This window comes from Lynx rufus, unplaced genomic scaffold (assembly GCF_022079265.1).
Source record: "Lynx rufus isolate CCGP_SWC_20201006 ecotype Redwood Valley unplaced genomic scaffold, mLynRuf1.p SCAF_23, whole genome shotgun sequence".
Taxonomy (NCBI): domain Eukaryota; kingdom Metazoa; phylum Chordata; class Mammalia; order Carnivora; family Felidae; genus Lynx; species Lynx rufus.
In genome coordinates this window covers 2,993,701-3,010,743 of record NW_025814838.1, presented here as the reverse complement: position 1 = coordinate 3,010,743, position 17,043 = coordinate 2,993,701, and the positions used below count along the sequence as shown (strand labels likewise).

Below are 17,043 nucleotides of genomic sequence, written 5' to 3'. Positions count from 1 at the left end.
TGCAAACCAGGGGACAGCCACTGAGCACCTCGCTTTCATCCCGCTCGAGGGACCACTTGCTTCCGACGCGTTGGTACCTGGCAGGGAATAAACACGGGCACGTGGTGAAGAGCCCAGACTTTGGAGTCAAGACGGTCATTCATCCAAACGGGCCCTGCCATTGCTGGCTTCATGACCTCGCCCTGGTACTTAGACAGGTGCCCTGAGCCTATAAGATAAGGGCACCCACCGGGATGGTGAGGGGCAGCAATGAGACAAGGTGCGTAGAGAGGTTAGCTTGGTGGCCCGTATGTAACAAAAGCCTCGCAATTGGTAGCCGCTACGGCTGTTGACGTTACAGTTATTGTCACTATTACGGCAAACGTTTCATGTGTTGTGGCGCCCGGGTTCCCTCTCTTCCTAGCCCAGCAGAAGGAGGCAGATCAGGCACGTGAGGCACTAATCCACTGACCGTCAAACCCCTGCCACGTTTTACCTGGTGTCTCTTCCGTCCTCGGCCTCGCCCCTGGCTCTCCAGAGAGGAGGAGACCGATTTGTTCTCCACCCGTACTGTTTACCGCCTGGCCTCTGTACAGAGGGCTTTCTGTCGCAAGGGTGTGAACTTAACATTTTCAACAGCGAACGCTGAGGGGCGCCTGGGTGGCTCAGTCGGTCAAGAGTCCGACCCTGTTTCGGCTCAGGGTTTGTGAGTTCGAGCCCCAGGTCGGGCTCTGTGCTGGGCAACATGGAGCCTGCTTGGGATTCTCTCTCTGTCCCTCTCTCTCTCTCTCTGCCCCTCCCACTCCGCCCCTCCCCTGCTCTCTCCTCTCTGGCTCCCTCTCTCCCAAAAATAAATAAATAAAAACTTACAAAAACTTTTCAACGCTGAACGCCGAAATCACAAGATCGTAAAGCAAAGCTCTACAGTTAGTGTTCACAGAGAAATTTCTGGATGACAGCTTCAAAGCAACCAGTAGATCCCCCTGCGTGGTATGCGTTTGAAGTATGGGCAGGTTGGCTTTCAAAGCGACCAGTTCAAGGTCTTCATCTTTCCAGATGGAAAGGTTTTGAACGGCTTTCCCGGGAGAGTATTGCTCCTTACTCTGTCTCCCCTTTGCCCTGGAACAGATGGTTTTGAATCACGTGGGCATCATAAGAGCATAGGTTCCTAAAGTTTGCTCATCCGGTGTGAGCAAGTGTGTTATTTTCCTTTGTGAAGAAGATACCAGCTGTGCAGAATCTAGGCTTCTCTTTCATATGTATTTTGTAAATACAATTATGGCGTTGAAAGTTGCACTAATTTAACAAAAGCAAAAACCAAATTGAAATGGGAGGAATTATTGAATTCAAATTTCTTTTTTTTTTTAATGTTTATTTATTCTTGAGAGAGAGAGTGAGTATGCTATGCATGCATGAGCACGGGAGGGGCAAAGAGAGAGAGAGACAGAGAGACAGAGGATCCAAAGCAGGGTCTGTGCCAACAGCAGGGAGCCCGACGTGGGGACGGAACTCACAAACCGTGAGATCATGACCTGAGTTGAAGTCGAACACTTAACCAACTGAGCCACGCAGGCAGCCCAAAATTCAAATTTCTTGATCACAAGAGGTTTTTAAAAATATCTAAGGGGCGCCTGGGTGGCGCAGTTAGTTGGTTAAGCGTCCGACTTCAGCCAGGTCACGATCTCGCGGTCCGGGAGTTCGAGCCCCGCGTCAGGCTCTGGGCTGATGGCTCAGAGCCTGGAGCCTGTTTCCGATTCTGTGTCTCCCTCTCTCTCTGCCCCTCCCCCGTTCATGCTCTGTCTCTCTCTGTCCCAAAAATAAATAAACGTTGAAAAGAAAAAAAAATCTCATCAGGGGGCACCTGGGTGGCTCAGTCGGTTAAGCATCTGACTCTTGATTTCGGCTCACGTCACGATCTCATGGTTCAAGCCCTGCATCAGGTTTTGCGCTGACAGTGTGGAGCTTGCTTGTGATTCTCTGTCTTCCTGTCTTTCTGCCTCTCCCTCTCTTTCTCTCAAAATAAATAAACATTTTTTAAAAATTTAAAAATATTTCATCGGTTTAAAAAATCACGAAAAAAGATATTTACAGGTTAGAGTTGCCATTTTTAAAAACTCCGTATTTCCATTTAAGATGGATTTGAAGGGGTGCCCGGGTGGCTTAGTTGGTTAAGCGCCAGACTTCAGCTCAGGTCATGATCTCACGGTTCGTGGGTTTGAGCCCCGTGTCGGGCTCTGTGCTGACAGCTCGGAGCCTGGAGCCTGCTTCAGATTCTGTGTCTCCCTCTCTCTCTGTCCCCCTACCCCCCCCCCCCCCCCGCCACCCCGCTCGTGCTCTGTCTCTCTCAGTCTCTCAAAAATAAATAAACATTAAAAAAAATTAAAAAAAAAAAAGATGGATTTGAAATGACTGGCTGGAAAATGAGGTCAGGGGTCCGCCCACACTGCCTGCTGACTTCTGGCTTTTGTTAGCTAAGCTAAGGCCTTAGGTTTAGAGCATTGCATTCTGGTCCATGACCCAAGTATGCGTAATTGTCTAGTATTTATTTGGTCTCTAAATGGCTTCCGTGTTTACCGTCAGATGTTTTACCACAGATTCTCCAACTCCGTGTTCTTTATTTTGATTTCACCCTGCATTGTTTGGATTTTGTTCTGGGAGGTTTTTTTTTTTTTTTTTTTTTTTTTTTTTTTCCCCTGAGAAAGGCTCAGGAGTGCTATATTCCCTGAGTTTCTTCCTGTTAGAATTGGTGGCCTGCTTTTCTTTTCTTTTCTTTTCTTTTCTTTTCTTTCTTTCTTTCTTTCTTTCTTTCTTTCTTTCTTTCTTTCTTTCCTTCCTTTCTTTTCTTTCTTTCTTTCTTTCTTTCTTTCTTTCTTTCTTTCTCCTTCCTTCCTTCCTTCCTTCCTTCCTTTTTTCTTTATTTATGAGAGACAGAGAGAGAGAGAGAGAGAGCACCCGAGTAAGGGAGAGGGGCAGAGGGAGAGAGACAGAATCCTAAGCAGGCTTCCTGCTCAGTGCCGAGCCCAACGCGGGCTCAGTCCCGTGACCCTGGGATCATGATCAAAATCAAGAATCAGACGCTCAACTGACTGAGCCACCCAGGCGCCCCGATGGCCTGTTGTTCTGAAATCTGGTCCATTTGACCGGATGCACTAAGTCAGGTAGACGCTGGTCTGTCATCTTCCGGAGTTAGGCGCTGCTGCTTTGTGAGTCACTCTTTGGAGGGGACAGGATTTGGTCCCGGATGGAGAGCAGCTCCTTTTCGGACAACTGGCTGTCCAGGGTCCTCTACCCCACTCTCTCTACCACTCCTGTGGGGAATTTACCTATTTGCCAGAGTGACGGACGGGATTTAAACATAAATATAAATATGGGGCGCCTGGGTGGCGCAGTCGGTTGAGCGTCCGACTTCAGCCAGGTCACGATCTCGCGGTCCGTGAGTTCGAGCCCCGCGTCAGGCTCTGGGCTGATGGCTCGGAGCCTGGAGCCTGTTTCCGATTCTGTGTCTCCCTCTCTCTCTGCCCCTCCCCCGTTCATGCTCTGTCTCTCTCTGTCCCAAAAATAAATAAAAAACGTTGAAAAAAAAATTAAAAAAAAAACATAAATATAAATATATCATTTTCTCCTAATTACAAAGTTGGAAACGTGCTTATAATAAAAAAAAAAAATTGATGGGGCGCCTGGGTGGCTCAGTCGGTTAAGCGTCTGACTTTAGCTCAGGTCACAATCTCGCAGTCCGTGAGTTCGAGCCCCGCATCAGGCTCTGGGCTGATGGCTCAGAGCCTGGAGCCTGTTTCCGATTCTGTGTCTCCCTCTCTCTCTGCCCTTCCCCATTCATGCTCTGTCTCTCTCTGTCTCAAAAATAAATAAACGTCTCTCTCTGCCCCTCCCCTGTTCAGACTCTCTCTCTCAAAAATAAATAAATAAACTTAAAAAAAAAGTAAAACAAAATGGAGAAGAAAGTTCCCATAATGCCACCCCCAGAGAGAACACTGTTAGTAATTTGGTGACTATTTTTCCAGACCTTTTTATGATTTTTTTTTAATTTTTGAGAGAGAGAGAGAGAGACAGAGCGTGAACAGAGGAAGGGGCAGAGAGAGAGAGAGAGGGAGACACAGAATCCAAAACAGGCTCCAGGCTCCGAGCTGTCGGCCCAGAGCCTGACGTGGGGCTCAAACTCACAAACCGCGAGATCGTGACCTGAGCCGAGGTCGGGCGCTCAACCGACGGAGCCACCCAGGCGCCCCTGTTTTTCCAGACTGTAGGCATATTTGCACACATGCACAGAAACCATTTTTTTTCAATTGGACATATCCTACGTGTGCATCTTTTCACATGCTTGGTTTTGCTTAAACGTATGTCTTCCTGTCTTTCTGAGTAAGGACGCGAGAGCTACCTCGTTTTCTGTGGTGGCTGCTCAAGGCTCCGTTGGTGCCACTCGATGCACCATTGAACCCACCTCTTCTGGTTGCACTTTGAGATCCTTCTCTATTGTCAAGGATCCCTCAATGACCTTCGTATATTAGGACTGAGGGATAACTCTCAGAGAGATTTGGTCAAAGGGTGTATATACCCTGTTCATTTCTAGCCCATCGTTTGTCATCTCTGCCTCCAAAACGCATCTCCAAATGCACCTGCTGTCCCCACCTCCGCAGCCACCTCCGCCTTCCCCCACTGCTGCTGTACCTGTGTGCCCTGTTTCCATCCTGGCCCCACCTCTCAAATTCCACTCGGTACCCAAGAGCCATAGTGATCTGTTTTGTTTTTTTTTTTTAATTTTATTTATTTTTATTTGAGAGAGAGAGAACACGAGCAGGGGAGGCGCAGAGAGAGAGAAAGGGAGAAAGCAAATCCCAAGCAGGCTCCACACTGTCAGCACAGAGCCTCATGCTTCCTGACCGTAGAATTTGGAGAGTGGGAAGCCTTCTTGTATTGCATCCTTCCTCTCTTCCATTTGGTACCGGCTGCCGGTGTTTGCAGTGGTATGCCATTCTCAAAAACCATATGGTCTCTGTACGTCTCTAGGATTCCACCCATTAGACAAGAGCTTGCTTCACAGATCTTTCCTGGAGAATTTCCCTCTATTCCTGGCTTCTGCTGAGATGTCTCCAAGGATCCATGAGTCCCATGTCTTGAGAGAACCCTCAGCATGATTGAATACCCCAAACTTTGGATCCTTTTCCAGTAACTAGCAAAAGGTTGTCCAGCCATGCTCAGGCTTCTCTCCCGAGCGTGTTTTTCTGACAGTGAATCTCCTCATTTTAGCATCCTTTGCAACCTAGATAGGCTGCGAGTTGCCCACATCATCAAATCTCAGGTCCACGCACCACTTCTCACGTAGCCGTAGACACAGTTTGGCTAAGATCCTGCCGCTACGTCATGGGACTCCCTCTCTCCTGGTTTCCATAACATGCTCCTTATTTCCCGAGTCCCCATAGCAGCACATTTGGTGTCCATCATATTTCTACTGTCGGGTCTTTTTACAATGGTTTATCTAAGATGGTCAAAGTATTCTAGTGCCTCTCCACTCTTCACGAGCTATCACTGACTCACAGGGTCCTGGGGTTATTAGGACGTGGACATCTTTGAGGAGTCGTCACTCGGCACACCACAGCTGCTAGTAAGTTTTACTGGCCAATCACACATATACGGCAAGCATACTGATTGCTTCTCGTTTTCTCAGAGCTATGTCGATAACACGAGCTATGCCGGTAGTATAGCTGGGCTGACCAGACCCACTGGTTTGCTCAGAGAGTCGAGTTTAAAATTTTTGTCCCAGGGTAAGCCCTTTATCCCTTTCAGAAGGATCCTGGTCGGTGATCCATTTCCTGGTCTCTCCAAGCGTAGATCTTCACGTTTGGCCTTTCGTTTGTAAGTCTACCATCTCATGGAGATGAGACACAGGTTGAAAAAAAAAAAAGGCCAACCGAGTGCTAAATCTTATGACGTCTCAGGTGCTTCTAAACATCCTTCAGTACATAGGATAGCCCCCCCCACAACTCTCTGCCAGACGCTTTACCGTCTGGAATTTCAGGATCATTTGGAGGCCTTTGGGATTTCATGTTCAAAGTGTGGTCCCTGGACCAGCAGCATTAACATCACCTCGTTAGAAGCGCATCTTCTCAGGCCTCATCCAGGACCCACCGAATCGGAGACGCTGATGTGGGGGGAGGTGGGACCCCACAGTCTGTTTACAGGAGCCCCAAACCAAAACACTTATGACGCACACCCGCACACACACACGTACACTCTTAGTGACATCCCAGGCGTGTGACCACAATTCATACTGTAATTACCGCCCTGCTGGAGAGGGGCTCGTTCGTCCCTTTCATATCTTCCGAGCGATGACCACACGTGTGTCAAGATGATTTTGGTAAATGTTCGTTTGCTGGGAATAGTCCCTCGGTTCTAATGATCCATTTTCAGATGAGTTCTTCTCAAAGTAACATATTTCATTTTTTGCCTCTCTTCTTGACTTTTGGCAGGAGCTGAGAAAAAGCCTGGAACTTAGCGTAAATCTACAAAGGAAACAAAAAGATGATTCCAGCGATGAGTATGACTCTATCGAAGAAGATGTGCTCTCGGAGCCAGAGCCCGAAGAGCAGGTGCTGGGGGGCCACCGCAGAGATGACCCCGCCCCTTCCAGTGGGGACGCGGTGCGGAAGGACGTTCCCAAGGACCAGGAGATGGAAGGACGCCCTCCCCGGGGCCCAGACCCCCTCGTGGTGCTGGAATTTAACCCAGCTTCCAAAAGTGAGCTCTGCCTTATGTGGCATTTCTTTGCCTTTGGTGGCTCTGGGCCTAAGAGCAGGACTTGTATTGCCAGCAGGGCTTCAGGAGTTCGGTCTTGGGCAGACCGTCTCGCAGGCCAGGGAGGTATGTCCATCTGGTCTGTCTGCTGATCGCGAGACACAAAGGCTCCCAGAGGCCTACAGATGACCCTGAAATCCCAAACAGCAGGTGTCTGGCAGCTAGTTTTGGGGGACTAGCCTGTGCATTGTAGGAAGTATAACAGGGTCCACATGCCAACTGGCTAATGCGTACTGGCTTCAGCAAAAGGGACTAGATTGGCTTGGTGAACGGAGGAGACCAGGGCTGTCATGGGACTCTTGGCCCCTCCTCCCCGCCCCCCCCCGCCCCCCCCCCGCTTCTCTCTCCTCCACTTCCTCCCTCTCGTCTCTGCCTTCATTTGTCCTGGGACCCTTCTGAGGTGGGCTCTCCACATAACTGACACAGAATTGAGACACTGGCTTTATGCCTCCCTCAGAAAATGGATTTTTCTTCCCAAAAGCTCCAGTGCAGGTCCCAGGCCTGGCTCTTGAACCCACATCGGGTCACATCTCTGAACTAGTCACTGTGGCTCTCAGGTCCAGCCAATAAGGCCTTGGGTGCGGTCACTGCCAGCCAAACCACATGGACAGGTAGTTTCCAAAGGGAAAGTCAAGGTAAATCTCAGGAAGGAAGGAAGCGTGCAGGATAGACAGAAACAGCAGCTGTCCACGAGGGGAGGTTTTCCAGAAAGGACCCTGGAAAGTTGAGTAGAAAAAACCATTGATGAGGGGGCAGGGAGGGGCCTACCTGCCACAGTCCCCGTGCCCAGGCCCGAGCTGGCTTGGTCTGTGCCCGTCTTCCCTCTCCATTCTGAGCACATCCTTCTCCAAGCCGGCTGTGCCACATGCTCTGAACCAAATATCAAGGCCAACCAGCTGGGAAGCGTGAGTGACCCTCAGGGAAGAGGAACAAGGGAATGTTTGAAATCAGACAGAGTGTATCAGTCTGCTCGTGCCGCATAACAAAGTACCACAGATGCACCAGGAGCTTAAACAGCAACAGACACTTATTCTCTTACAGTGCTGGAGGCTGGAAGTCCAAGGTCAGGCTGCCAGCAGGTTGTTTTCTCCTTCGGCCTCTCTCTTTGGCTTGGACATGGGCATCTTCTCCCTTGTGGCCTCACCTGGTCTGCCCTCTGTGTGTGCCTGTGTGTCCTCATCTCTTCTTCTTACAAGGACACCAGGCAGATTGGATTAGTGCCCACCCTAAGCGACTCATTTTTCTTTAATAACCCCTTTAGAGACCCTGTCTCCAAATACAGTCACAGTCTGAGGTCCTGGGGGTTAGGACTTGAACATATGAGTTGTTGCTTTTTCTTTTAATTAATTAATTAATTTTTGAGAGAGAGAGGGAGAGAGACCAGGGGAGAGGCAGAGAGAGAGAGAGGGAGAGCGAGAATCCCAACCAGGCTCCGCGCTCTCAGCGCAGAGCCCAAAGCAGGGCTGAGACTCATGAACCGTGAGATCGTGCCCTGAGCCGAATCCAGGAGTCAGACGCTTAACCCACTCGAAGCACCCAGGCGCCCCTTGAACTTATGAGTTTTGGGGAGACATGATAACAGGCAGCCCTGGAAAAACCCACACCCGGTGGTTGTTGCTTTCAGAGAGCGAACGTTTGTCCCTCAGGCGTGCTCTCATTGTGTGCTCTCACCTCCAAACCTTTGCTTGGGCCGCTCCCTCTGTCTAGATTACCACATCTTCCTTCCACCCCGAAGCCTGAAACCTGGCTCCCTGCTTTCCCCTCAAGACTCAGCTCCGGGGCTGCTTCTTCCAGGAAGCCTCCTTTGCCCTCCTGGCCCGGCCAGGTAGCTCAGTGCCTTCTCTGCTCCCACAGTATCATCATGATGCCGGCCTTGCCCCGGACTCCCAGGGGCCTCTCTCCCCCTCTGGCCTGTGAGCTCTGCCAGGGCACAGACCAGCGCTTCCCCTCCGTTGCGTCCCCAGCGGACAGCACTCATCTGGCACGTTCAAGCCACCCGGGAAACCGGTGTCAAACGCGTGAAAGCTTTATGCCCACCCGCTGGGGTACCCCGCGGTGGGGGAAATGTTAACATACTCGTGAGACGCGCTGGGGCCGCGACCAGTGGCTTGCGTTTTCTCCAAGGAGTGACGAGGGAGGGGGAGGGCTGTAAGGAGACTGAGCGAGCCCCCCTGTCCTGGAAACAGAGGGCACGATAGTCACTTGTGGGGTGAAGGACCAGGCCACAGACAGCTGGACCCCCGGCACCGTTTTGCGAGCGATGCTGGAGCGTGAAACAAAAAGAGAGAGAACTTCACTCTTGACATTTGGCGTTTTCGAACAATTAGATTGTTTGGCAGGCCCCTCGCTGGCCGCGGCGATGTCTACCGTGGGCGGGGGCTGCTTCATCTGGAGCCACAGAGGGCTGATGCCTGCCTCCTAGGGATGTTCTCCCTAGTGGTTCTCCCTAGTGATTCCCCAGCAGGAGAACCCACTCACAGAGAGGAGCAGGCGGAGGTTGAGGGGGCTGTCGCAGGGTCCCCCCAGACCCCAGCGTGGGATTGGAGTTCTGAACTGATCCCGAGCATTTACTCAAAACCGGTCAATAGTGTCCGGAAAAGACGTGCTTGGTTCTGGGCTGTTCATTCCTTTTTTTTCCCACCGGATGCATATCACGCCCCAGGCACTGTGCTGGAACAAAAGAGGCCCCGGTCCCTCCTCCCATGGCCCTTAATCCTAGCAAGGAGAACACACACACACACACACACACACACACACACACACACACACACCACAGTGATAACAACTGCCAGCATTTGCAGAATTCTTACTAACGTGTGCCAAGCGCTGTTCCAAGGACGCGAAGTCCTTACCACAACACCAAGGCAAGTCCTGGCATTGTACCTGCTTTACCGATGGGGAAACGGAAGCACGGAGCGGTCAGATCACTTGCCCGAGGTCACGCAGCTAGGGAGGGGCAGAGTGGGGTTGAGTCCGTAGGCGTCAGAGCCCAGAGCCTGAGCTCTTAATCACTAGGCTAAATAAATAAACCAGATCAAGTTATAAAGCAGTAGTTGGGCTTTGAGGAGTCAAAGCCCTCTTTTCCCTCCTAATTGAAACAAATGAGAGATGGGTTTGGGAGTCTGCTAGAAGGAGAGCAAATGATCCACCTTTCCAACTGAGAAGAGCCTCATTGCTGGCCACTCAGTGCTGCCCGCTAAAGTAGACAGACCCTGATCCCGGGTGTTGGCAGAGCTGGACAACTAATGGCACCAGTGTGATGGCAGGGGTGGGGGAGTGGGGCGCATGTGCCCTGAGGGCGAGCCCACTGGAGGAACGAAGAGAGTGGCTGGGTTGAGCTCTGATGGCTTCCTGCCCTCCCTGTCCCATTCCATGTGTCCTCTTGTCCGTGAGGGCCAGCGCGGGAGTGGCACAGAGAAAAACAGAAGTTGTTTTTCCCCAAACTGGAAAGGTGAAGCCAAATCATGGGCCAGCTTAAGAATTCAGGTAGGAGGAGAGCACGGTGCCCTCAAGAGCCTGGAACGTCGTCAAGATTATAAGACAGGACTCTGGTTGGGGGCTGGGGGTCAGAGGGGGACCTTGCGGGCTGGAAGGGTCAGAGGAGCCTTCTCAGAGGAGACCGTGGTGAAGCTGGGACGGGAATGAGGAGGGAGCAGCTGTGGGAACAGCATTCCAGGGGCAGGGGGTAGCAGGTGCAAAGGGTTCGAAGAGGGAACGAACTTGGCACACCCAAGGACAGAGAAAGGGCCGGTGCGGCTGGAGCCAAGCAAGCATGTGGGGAGCGAGGTTCGTGAGGAGGCTGGTGGGGGTCCCAGGCCACCTTCCATGAAGACTCAAGGGGGTTCTGGATCCTTTGGAGCCCTAGAAAATATCCTCGTGTAGACTCTCGATAGATAAGGCAGGCCTGGGGACCACGGTTTCTGGAAGGTCATCTTATCCAGAGGAGGCGGTGGTAGACAGGGATTAACGTGGTTCAGGGCAGGGCTCCAAGCCAGGCCGGCCTGGTGAAAACCTGCTTCCATCGCTCCCTGGCTCTGTGACCTTGGGCCAACAACCTGAACCTCAGAGCCCTATTCTGTAATAGTATGTATTAGTCCTCTGTCGCTGCTGTAACAAATCGTGACAAACTCGGTGGCCCGACACAACACAGATTTATTATCTTATAGTTCTATAGGCCAGAAGTTTGACATCAGCTCACTGGGCTAAAACCACGGTATCCGCAAGGCTGTGAGCTTTCTGGAGGCTCTCGGGGACAACCTCTCTTGCCTTTTCCAGCTTCCAGAGGCTTCTGCATTCCTTGGCTCAGGGTCCCTCCCTCCACCTCCAGAGCCAGCAAGGTCAAGTCTCTCTGTACCTTTCTTCCAGATCCTGTCTCCCTCTCGCCCTCCTTGTGTGCCACCCTCTTCTCTGTGCCTGTGCGAGTGCTTGGGTTCGTTTTATTGTGGTCAGGTACACACGGCACAGATTTACCATACTCACCATCAAGAGCACCATTTGGTGTTATTAAGGACAGTCACCATGACCACGATCTAGCTCCACAAGTTTTTCATCGTCCCAAACTGAAACTCTGTCCCTCTTCTACTTTTATTTTATTTATTTATTTATTTTTTTTTAATTTTTTTTTTCAACGTTTATTTATTTTTGGGACAGAGAGAGACAGAGCATGAACGGGGGAGGGGCAGAGAGAGAGGGAGACACAGAATCGGAAACAGGCTCCAGGCTCCGAGCCATCAGCCCAGAGCCTGACGTGGGGCTCGAACTCACGGACCGCGAGATCGTGACCTGGCTGAAGTCGGACGCTTAACCGACTGCGCCACCCAGGCGCCCCCCTCTTCTACTTTTAAGGACCCTTGTGGCTTCCATTGGATCCACTGGAATAATCCACAATGATCTCCCTAGTTTCGAGTCGGCTGGTCAGCACTGTTGATTCCCCTTTGCCCTGTGACCTTGTGCCAAGGCATCTTTGGGCGCCTCCCATCCATCCCCTGCGATGTCTGGGGAGGGACCTGTCCCCGCAGCTGAGCACTCAGGGGCCTGACCTCAATCAGTGCTGGCTGTCGCTGTTAGCAGCAGCTGCATATTTTCGGCATGTGGGGAGAGAGTCTTGTGGTCATTTGCCCCGTCCCTTCTTTGTCTTGTCCCCTGTCCTGAACGTCATCCGTTGGGTCCTGCATTTCAGGCCAGCCAGGGAGCAGCGAGTTCAGAAGTGTATAGAGAAACACATGTCCTTCGTCAAGTCCACAGCGGAGGGTGGAGAGGTTGGTGCGGGACACCCCTCACCTTCTGAGCTCCCAACAATCCCATGGGGCCCTGGATTCTGGGACTCCCTCTCCTCTGGGCCCCCCGAGGCCCCCGGGATCGCTCTGCTGGGACTCCGATTACATGGCACTTCGGCCGACAGTTCCCGGGTTTCCTGTCTTCCCAGGTCAGGAAGTCCCGAATCCTGGGACCTTGACTGATCTCCCTGCCGGCAGGGTCTGTTCTCCTCAGCCGCCAGCCTTGCTGGCCTGCAAAGCTGGCCTTCTGCCCGCTGGTCCCAAGCACGTCCTCTCGAGCTCTTAAATCTGCGCCGGACAGAGGCTCTTAGCGCCATTTCCCCTGAGCTGGAGCCATTTGCAGACCTTCTGAAGTCACAGGGGGGTTTTTTGGTTTTTGTTTTTTTGTGTGTTTTTGTTTGTTTGTTTGTTTTTTGCCATCGCCACAAACCTCCTGTACTGTTTTAGCTGTTGTTTAAATCAGCACCTTTCTCTTCTTTCTCCATCTCCCTCCGTTTCTTCGCCCCTGCCCTTCCTTTCTCTTTCTTTCCTTTCTTTAATGATTTTCAGATTGTTCTAAGCAATGATATTAATGAAATCAAGGGGTCGATAGGCTGGTTACATGTTTTTTCCATGCAGGTTCAGTTAAATAATCGCTTAAAAAACATTTGCCTGCACAGCCTCTGGCGTCATTTCCTGTTCTGCCCGCGGTACAGGCACCCTACTTTGGGAAACGTTGACTTCAAAGCACGGCCTGTGTGCCTTTCACTGTTTGCACATTCTGTTCCCTGTGTCTGGAATGCCCCATCTCCGTGCCTCTGGTAACCTGTCAGGGCTCTCCTCTCTGTCTGCTGCATGCCTGCCGGCCACATGCTCCCAGCTGCGTGGCCCCTCTGTGACCCTGGTGCTGGAAACTTCTTCTGTCCCAGAAATGTTAAAATCTGAAAACCTACACCTAGAACGTGTCCTAGAAAGTTTCATTTATTTGCCAGGATGCGCCGCATAATTCACATCTCCATTCCAAACTAGCGTGGCGCCTGGCACGGGGTAGGTGTTCAGCAAGTATTTGTCGAGTGAATAAGTGAACGAACCAACAGATACCCAAGCAGCATGCCCTCGCTCTGCTAGCGCTCCACGTTTGACATATAAACCGCTGTTTTCCTGCAGGTAGTAAAAAGGAGAGGAATTTGTCTGCTAAGCGGAAGGACAACGCTGAGGTTTTCATTCCCAGCAGACCTGAGTTGAACCTGAACCCCCAGCCCTCTGCTGTGTTCCCAGACCAGGAGAAGGCATGTTCAAGTAAGAGTTCTGGCAGCCTCTGAGCAGGGCTGGGGCTGGGCCTGGGGCACTCTCACTGGGATGCCGTGATAGAGCAGTCTTGGCTGTGTTACCCTCTTTGTCAAGGCCTGAGCTCACCTTTCCTAGTTGTATTGTTAGTCAAGGTCTCCAGAGAAACAGAACCGAGAGAGAGAGGGGGAGAGAGAGAGAGAGAGAGAGAGAGAGAGAGAGAGAGAGTGTGTGTGTGTGTGTGTGTGTGTGTGTGTGTCAAAGTCCAATCTGCAGCATGGCTTAGCAGAACCAGGAAGAGCCAGTCTTCCAGTCTTCCACAGGCCATCGCACCGGAAGGGTCGAAGTTGCCGATGAAGTCCAGAGGCCGTCTTCTGGAGAATTCTCTCTTACTTGGGAGAGGGTCAGTCCTTTTTGTTCAGTCCAGGCCCCTCAACTGATTGGATGGGGCCCACCCACATCATGGAGGGTAATCTGCTTCATTCTCCAACTGAAACGTTAACCTCATCCCAAAACGCCTTTCGGAAACCAGAGTAGTGTCTAACGAAATATCTGGGCTCCCTGTGGCCCAGTTAAATAGACACATTAAGTCAACCGTCACAGCCACTTGCTCATTCTATAACCAAGATGCGGTTCTAGTTGAAAACCTATTTCAGTTTTGGTTTTGCTTTTAAATTGTTGTTATTTTCTACTTTATATGGATCATGATACGTGCCAACGGTGCTAAATTCCAATAGTACAAAAGAGGTTATGGTGAAGTTGGCCTGTTGCTCTTCTAATGGAGACGAGAGGTCACGTTCATTGAGCACTTCCTGTGAGCCGGCCACCGCTGTCAGCTTTGTTATGTCATTCGTAATAAATTATGATCCTTATACATAGCCTCTGAGGGAGGCCCACAGATTGTCCCCATTTCACAGAGGAGGGGCTGAGGCCCAGAGCAGGCGATCAGTCACACGGCTGGGAAGCGGCCAGTGTCGGCCCCAAGCCCCAGTGGAGTGGCTCTGAGGAAGCCACTTGCTTCTGGTTTCTGGCATTCTGTGAATGCCAGAGAATTCAAGGCATCCTGGTGTCCCCAGGATTTGGAACCCCGGGGTGTCCCGGGCAAAATCCAGCTCCAGCCCGCCAGCCTTGCTTAAACAAGCAGTCTGTCTGAGCCAGGGGCCCTGATCTCTGTCGCTGTGGCATTCCGTCCACACTGGGGATGCCACACAAGTTCCCTGGGCAAGTGGAACACCTCCCGGCTGGGGGATTCTGGGCAGGCAGGGCTGGACATCCGCGTCCTACCTCCGCTCCCCACCCTGGAGCAAGGGAGCCAGGTTCTCACATACCCCTCCCCGGTGCCGGGGGAGCCCCTGCACCGGAGCTGTGGGCAGAGGTTTGGCTGAGGGGCGTGGGCAGGGCTGCACCCAGGCATTATCTGATTAATTCTTACCACAGCCCGAAACCCACATGAATACAGAGCAAGGCATTTTAGGTAGCAACGTGATTTTGAAAAAGCGTCTTTGAGGGAAGGAGTCCGAATCGACCCGTGTAGTTGAAAAGTCCGACGGTGGTGGGATTTTTAGGCACAGCTGGGTCCGGGTGATTAAAAGCAGCAGCCGGCCTCTGCCCATCTTCCACTTCAACGTTCTTTGTGCCCGTTGTGCCTGGGCAGGCTCTTAAGGGTGGTGAGATGGCCACCAGCAGCCCATAGCCCAGCAACACTGGCAGAAAGCAAGCCTGACCACCCACTAGCTCTGTGACCTCGGGCAGGTTACTTAACCTCTCTGGGCCTCATTCTTCGATCTGCAGACAGGGAGAAGAAGAACCCCCCCATCTGAGGGCTGCTATCAGGACCAAAGAGCTGGAGAGATAGGCCACGGTCACCTGGCCGAGAACAAGCGCTCGGCAGGGCCATCAGGCACTGTTCCCACGGAGGCCAGCAGAGCCTTGGAGCTGCTGTCGCTCCCGGCTTGAGTCGGGGTGGTTCTGCGAAGCAGACACTGGTGCTGTCCCCGGAGGCAGAGGCAGTGGGTGCCAGGCAGCAAATTCCAGGAAATCCCTCTAGATAGTGCTACCCCCTTCTCCCATTTCACAGGTGGGGAAACCAAGGTTGGGGGGACGGCAAAGCCACGATTCACACCCAGGCTCCAGGGCTTGTGCTCTGGATGGCTGTGCCGGGCTGCTCCTCCCCCCTCCCCCCTCCCCCCTCCCCCCAGCCCGGGCTGGCAGGCACCTGGGGGTGGGCCCTGACAAGCCTGGTGGTGACTCAGGCAGTGTTACAGCACAGGAGCCCTGGGCTGGGGGGTCGGGACAGTAGGCGGGGCTCGCAGCGAGCATCCTGGGAATGTGCCCTGGGCCATGGGCCGGGCCAGCATGTCAGGGGCATGCTCCAGTCCAGCCCAGCCCAGCCCCGGATGGGGTTCTGGGTAAGGCAGCAGGTCATCTGTTGTCTTTTTGACCTCACCAGAAACCTGTGTGCTGAGCACCCGCTGTGTGCCGGCCCCTGATCCAGGCCTGGTGATCCAGTGAGCAACACGCTTTTCCTGCTCTCTTGGTGTTGATATTTCGGCGGGTGGGGCTAGATACCAAACACGAAGATGGGCGGTAACAGCTACCACCAAGACAGCAACCGCACCAAGGCTGGCAGCATGGTCAGAGGAGGCCTCTCCAAGGAGGGGGGACACGAGCTGAGGCCTGGATGAGGTCAAGGACTAGCCCTTCGCAGAAGGGAAAGCCTGTGCAAAGGCCCTGAGGTAGGAAAGAGCTGCTCAGTTGGCTCAAGAATAAGAAAGAAGGCTGGAGGCCAGAGCGTGGCGGGTGAGGGGTCACAGAAGTGAGCAGGGGCCGGGGGAGGGACTTGGCACTGACCTGCTTTATATTTGAACAAGGTCCCTGTGGCTGCCACATGGAGTGTGGCTTGTCGGGAGCCAGGGTGGATGTGGGACTAGAGGATGGGGGAAGGTGGTGGCTCGTCTCTGAGTCTTACCAGTGGCCGGATTCCTGACAGCAACCGAGGAGTCTGTTGTAAGCATATCAGACTAGTTGTGCCATTTATCCTGAACAACCAAGGGCAAGGAGCTGGGCGGTGGGGAGCCTGCCGTGAGAGGACGGCAGAGCCGAGACCCGGCAGTGATGGGGGACTCCCTGGCTTGTCACGTGGCTGGTGCAGGTCCTGAGATCTAGCAAGGGAGCAAGGGAGACCTAAGTAAGCCAGGCCGCTGGATCTGGACAGGTAGTATTCAGTGCTGAGCCCACCGCAGGAAGGCTGGGTCTGATCTGCGTCCTGCCTCAGCGGGGAGTGACCCCGAACCACAACCAGACAGAGGCTGCGGGTGGTGGAGTCGTCTGCGTCCTACCCACACGAAGAGCCAGAATCCAGTGGGCGGAGTTAGGACCAAACTGGCTCCTGGGACTTGTTGGCAAAAGCCAGAGCCTAGAAAGATGCTTGCACTGGGGGGACCCGAGGAAGGTAGACGTGGAAAGGGAATCACTGCAGAAGTGATATGTTGACAAGCGCATGCCAAGGTCACAGCCGCCGATAGGGTTGGAGAGGCCATATTTGTAAATAGGTCTTTCGAGATGTAGTCGACAGGGGTGAAGAGTCAGATGTAACATGTAAGATGTCAGAAAAACGTGGTGAGTTTTGGATCTATCTGCTTTGGTTGGATGAAGGACCAAGAAGCTGGGAAGGAGAGAGAGAGAGAGAGAGAGGGGGGCCAGGGGACGAGATAAG

At 52.6% G+C, this 17,043-nt stretch overlaps 1 protein-coding gene across 4 annotated transcripts in view; it reads left to right on the top strand.

The window, feature by feature from the left end:
• The window catches only part of KATNIP (katanin interacting protein), a 193,512-nt gene that overhangs the window by 90,665 nt on the left and 85,804 nt on the right, over positions 1–17,043 (top strand). For all 4 annotated transcript variants that reach the window (XM_047087184.1, XM_047087185.1, XM_047087186.1 and 1 more), the window contains exons 8-9: positions 6,462–6,729; positions 13,209–13,340. In XM_047087184.1, coding sequence (XP_046943140.1) covers positions 6,462–6,729; positions 13,209–13,340 — 400 coding nt within the window. The remainder of the gene's footprint in view (positions 1–6,461; positions 6,730–13,208; positions 13,341–17,043) is intronic.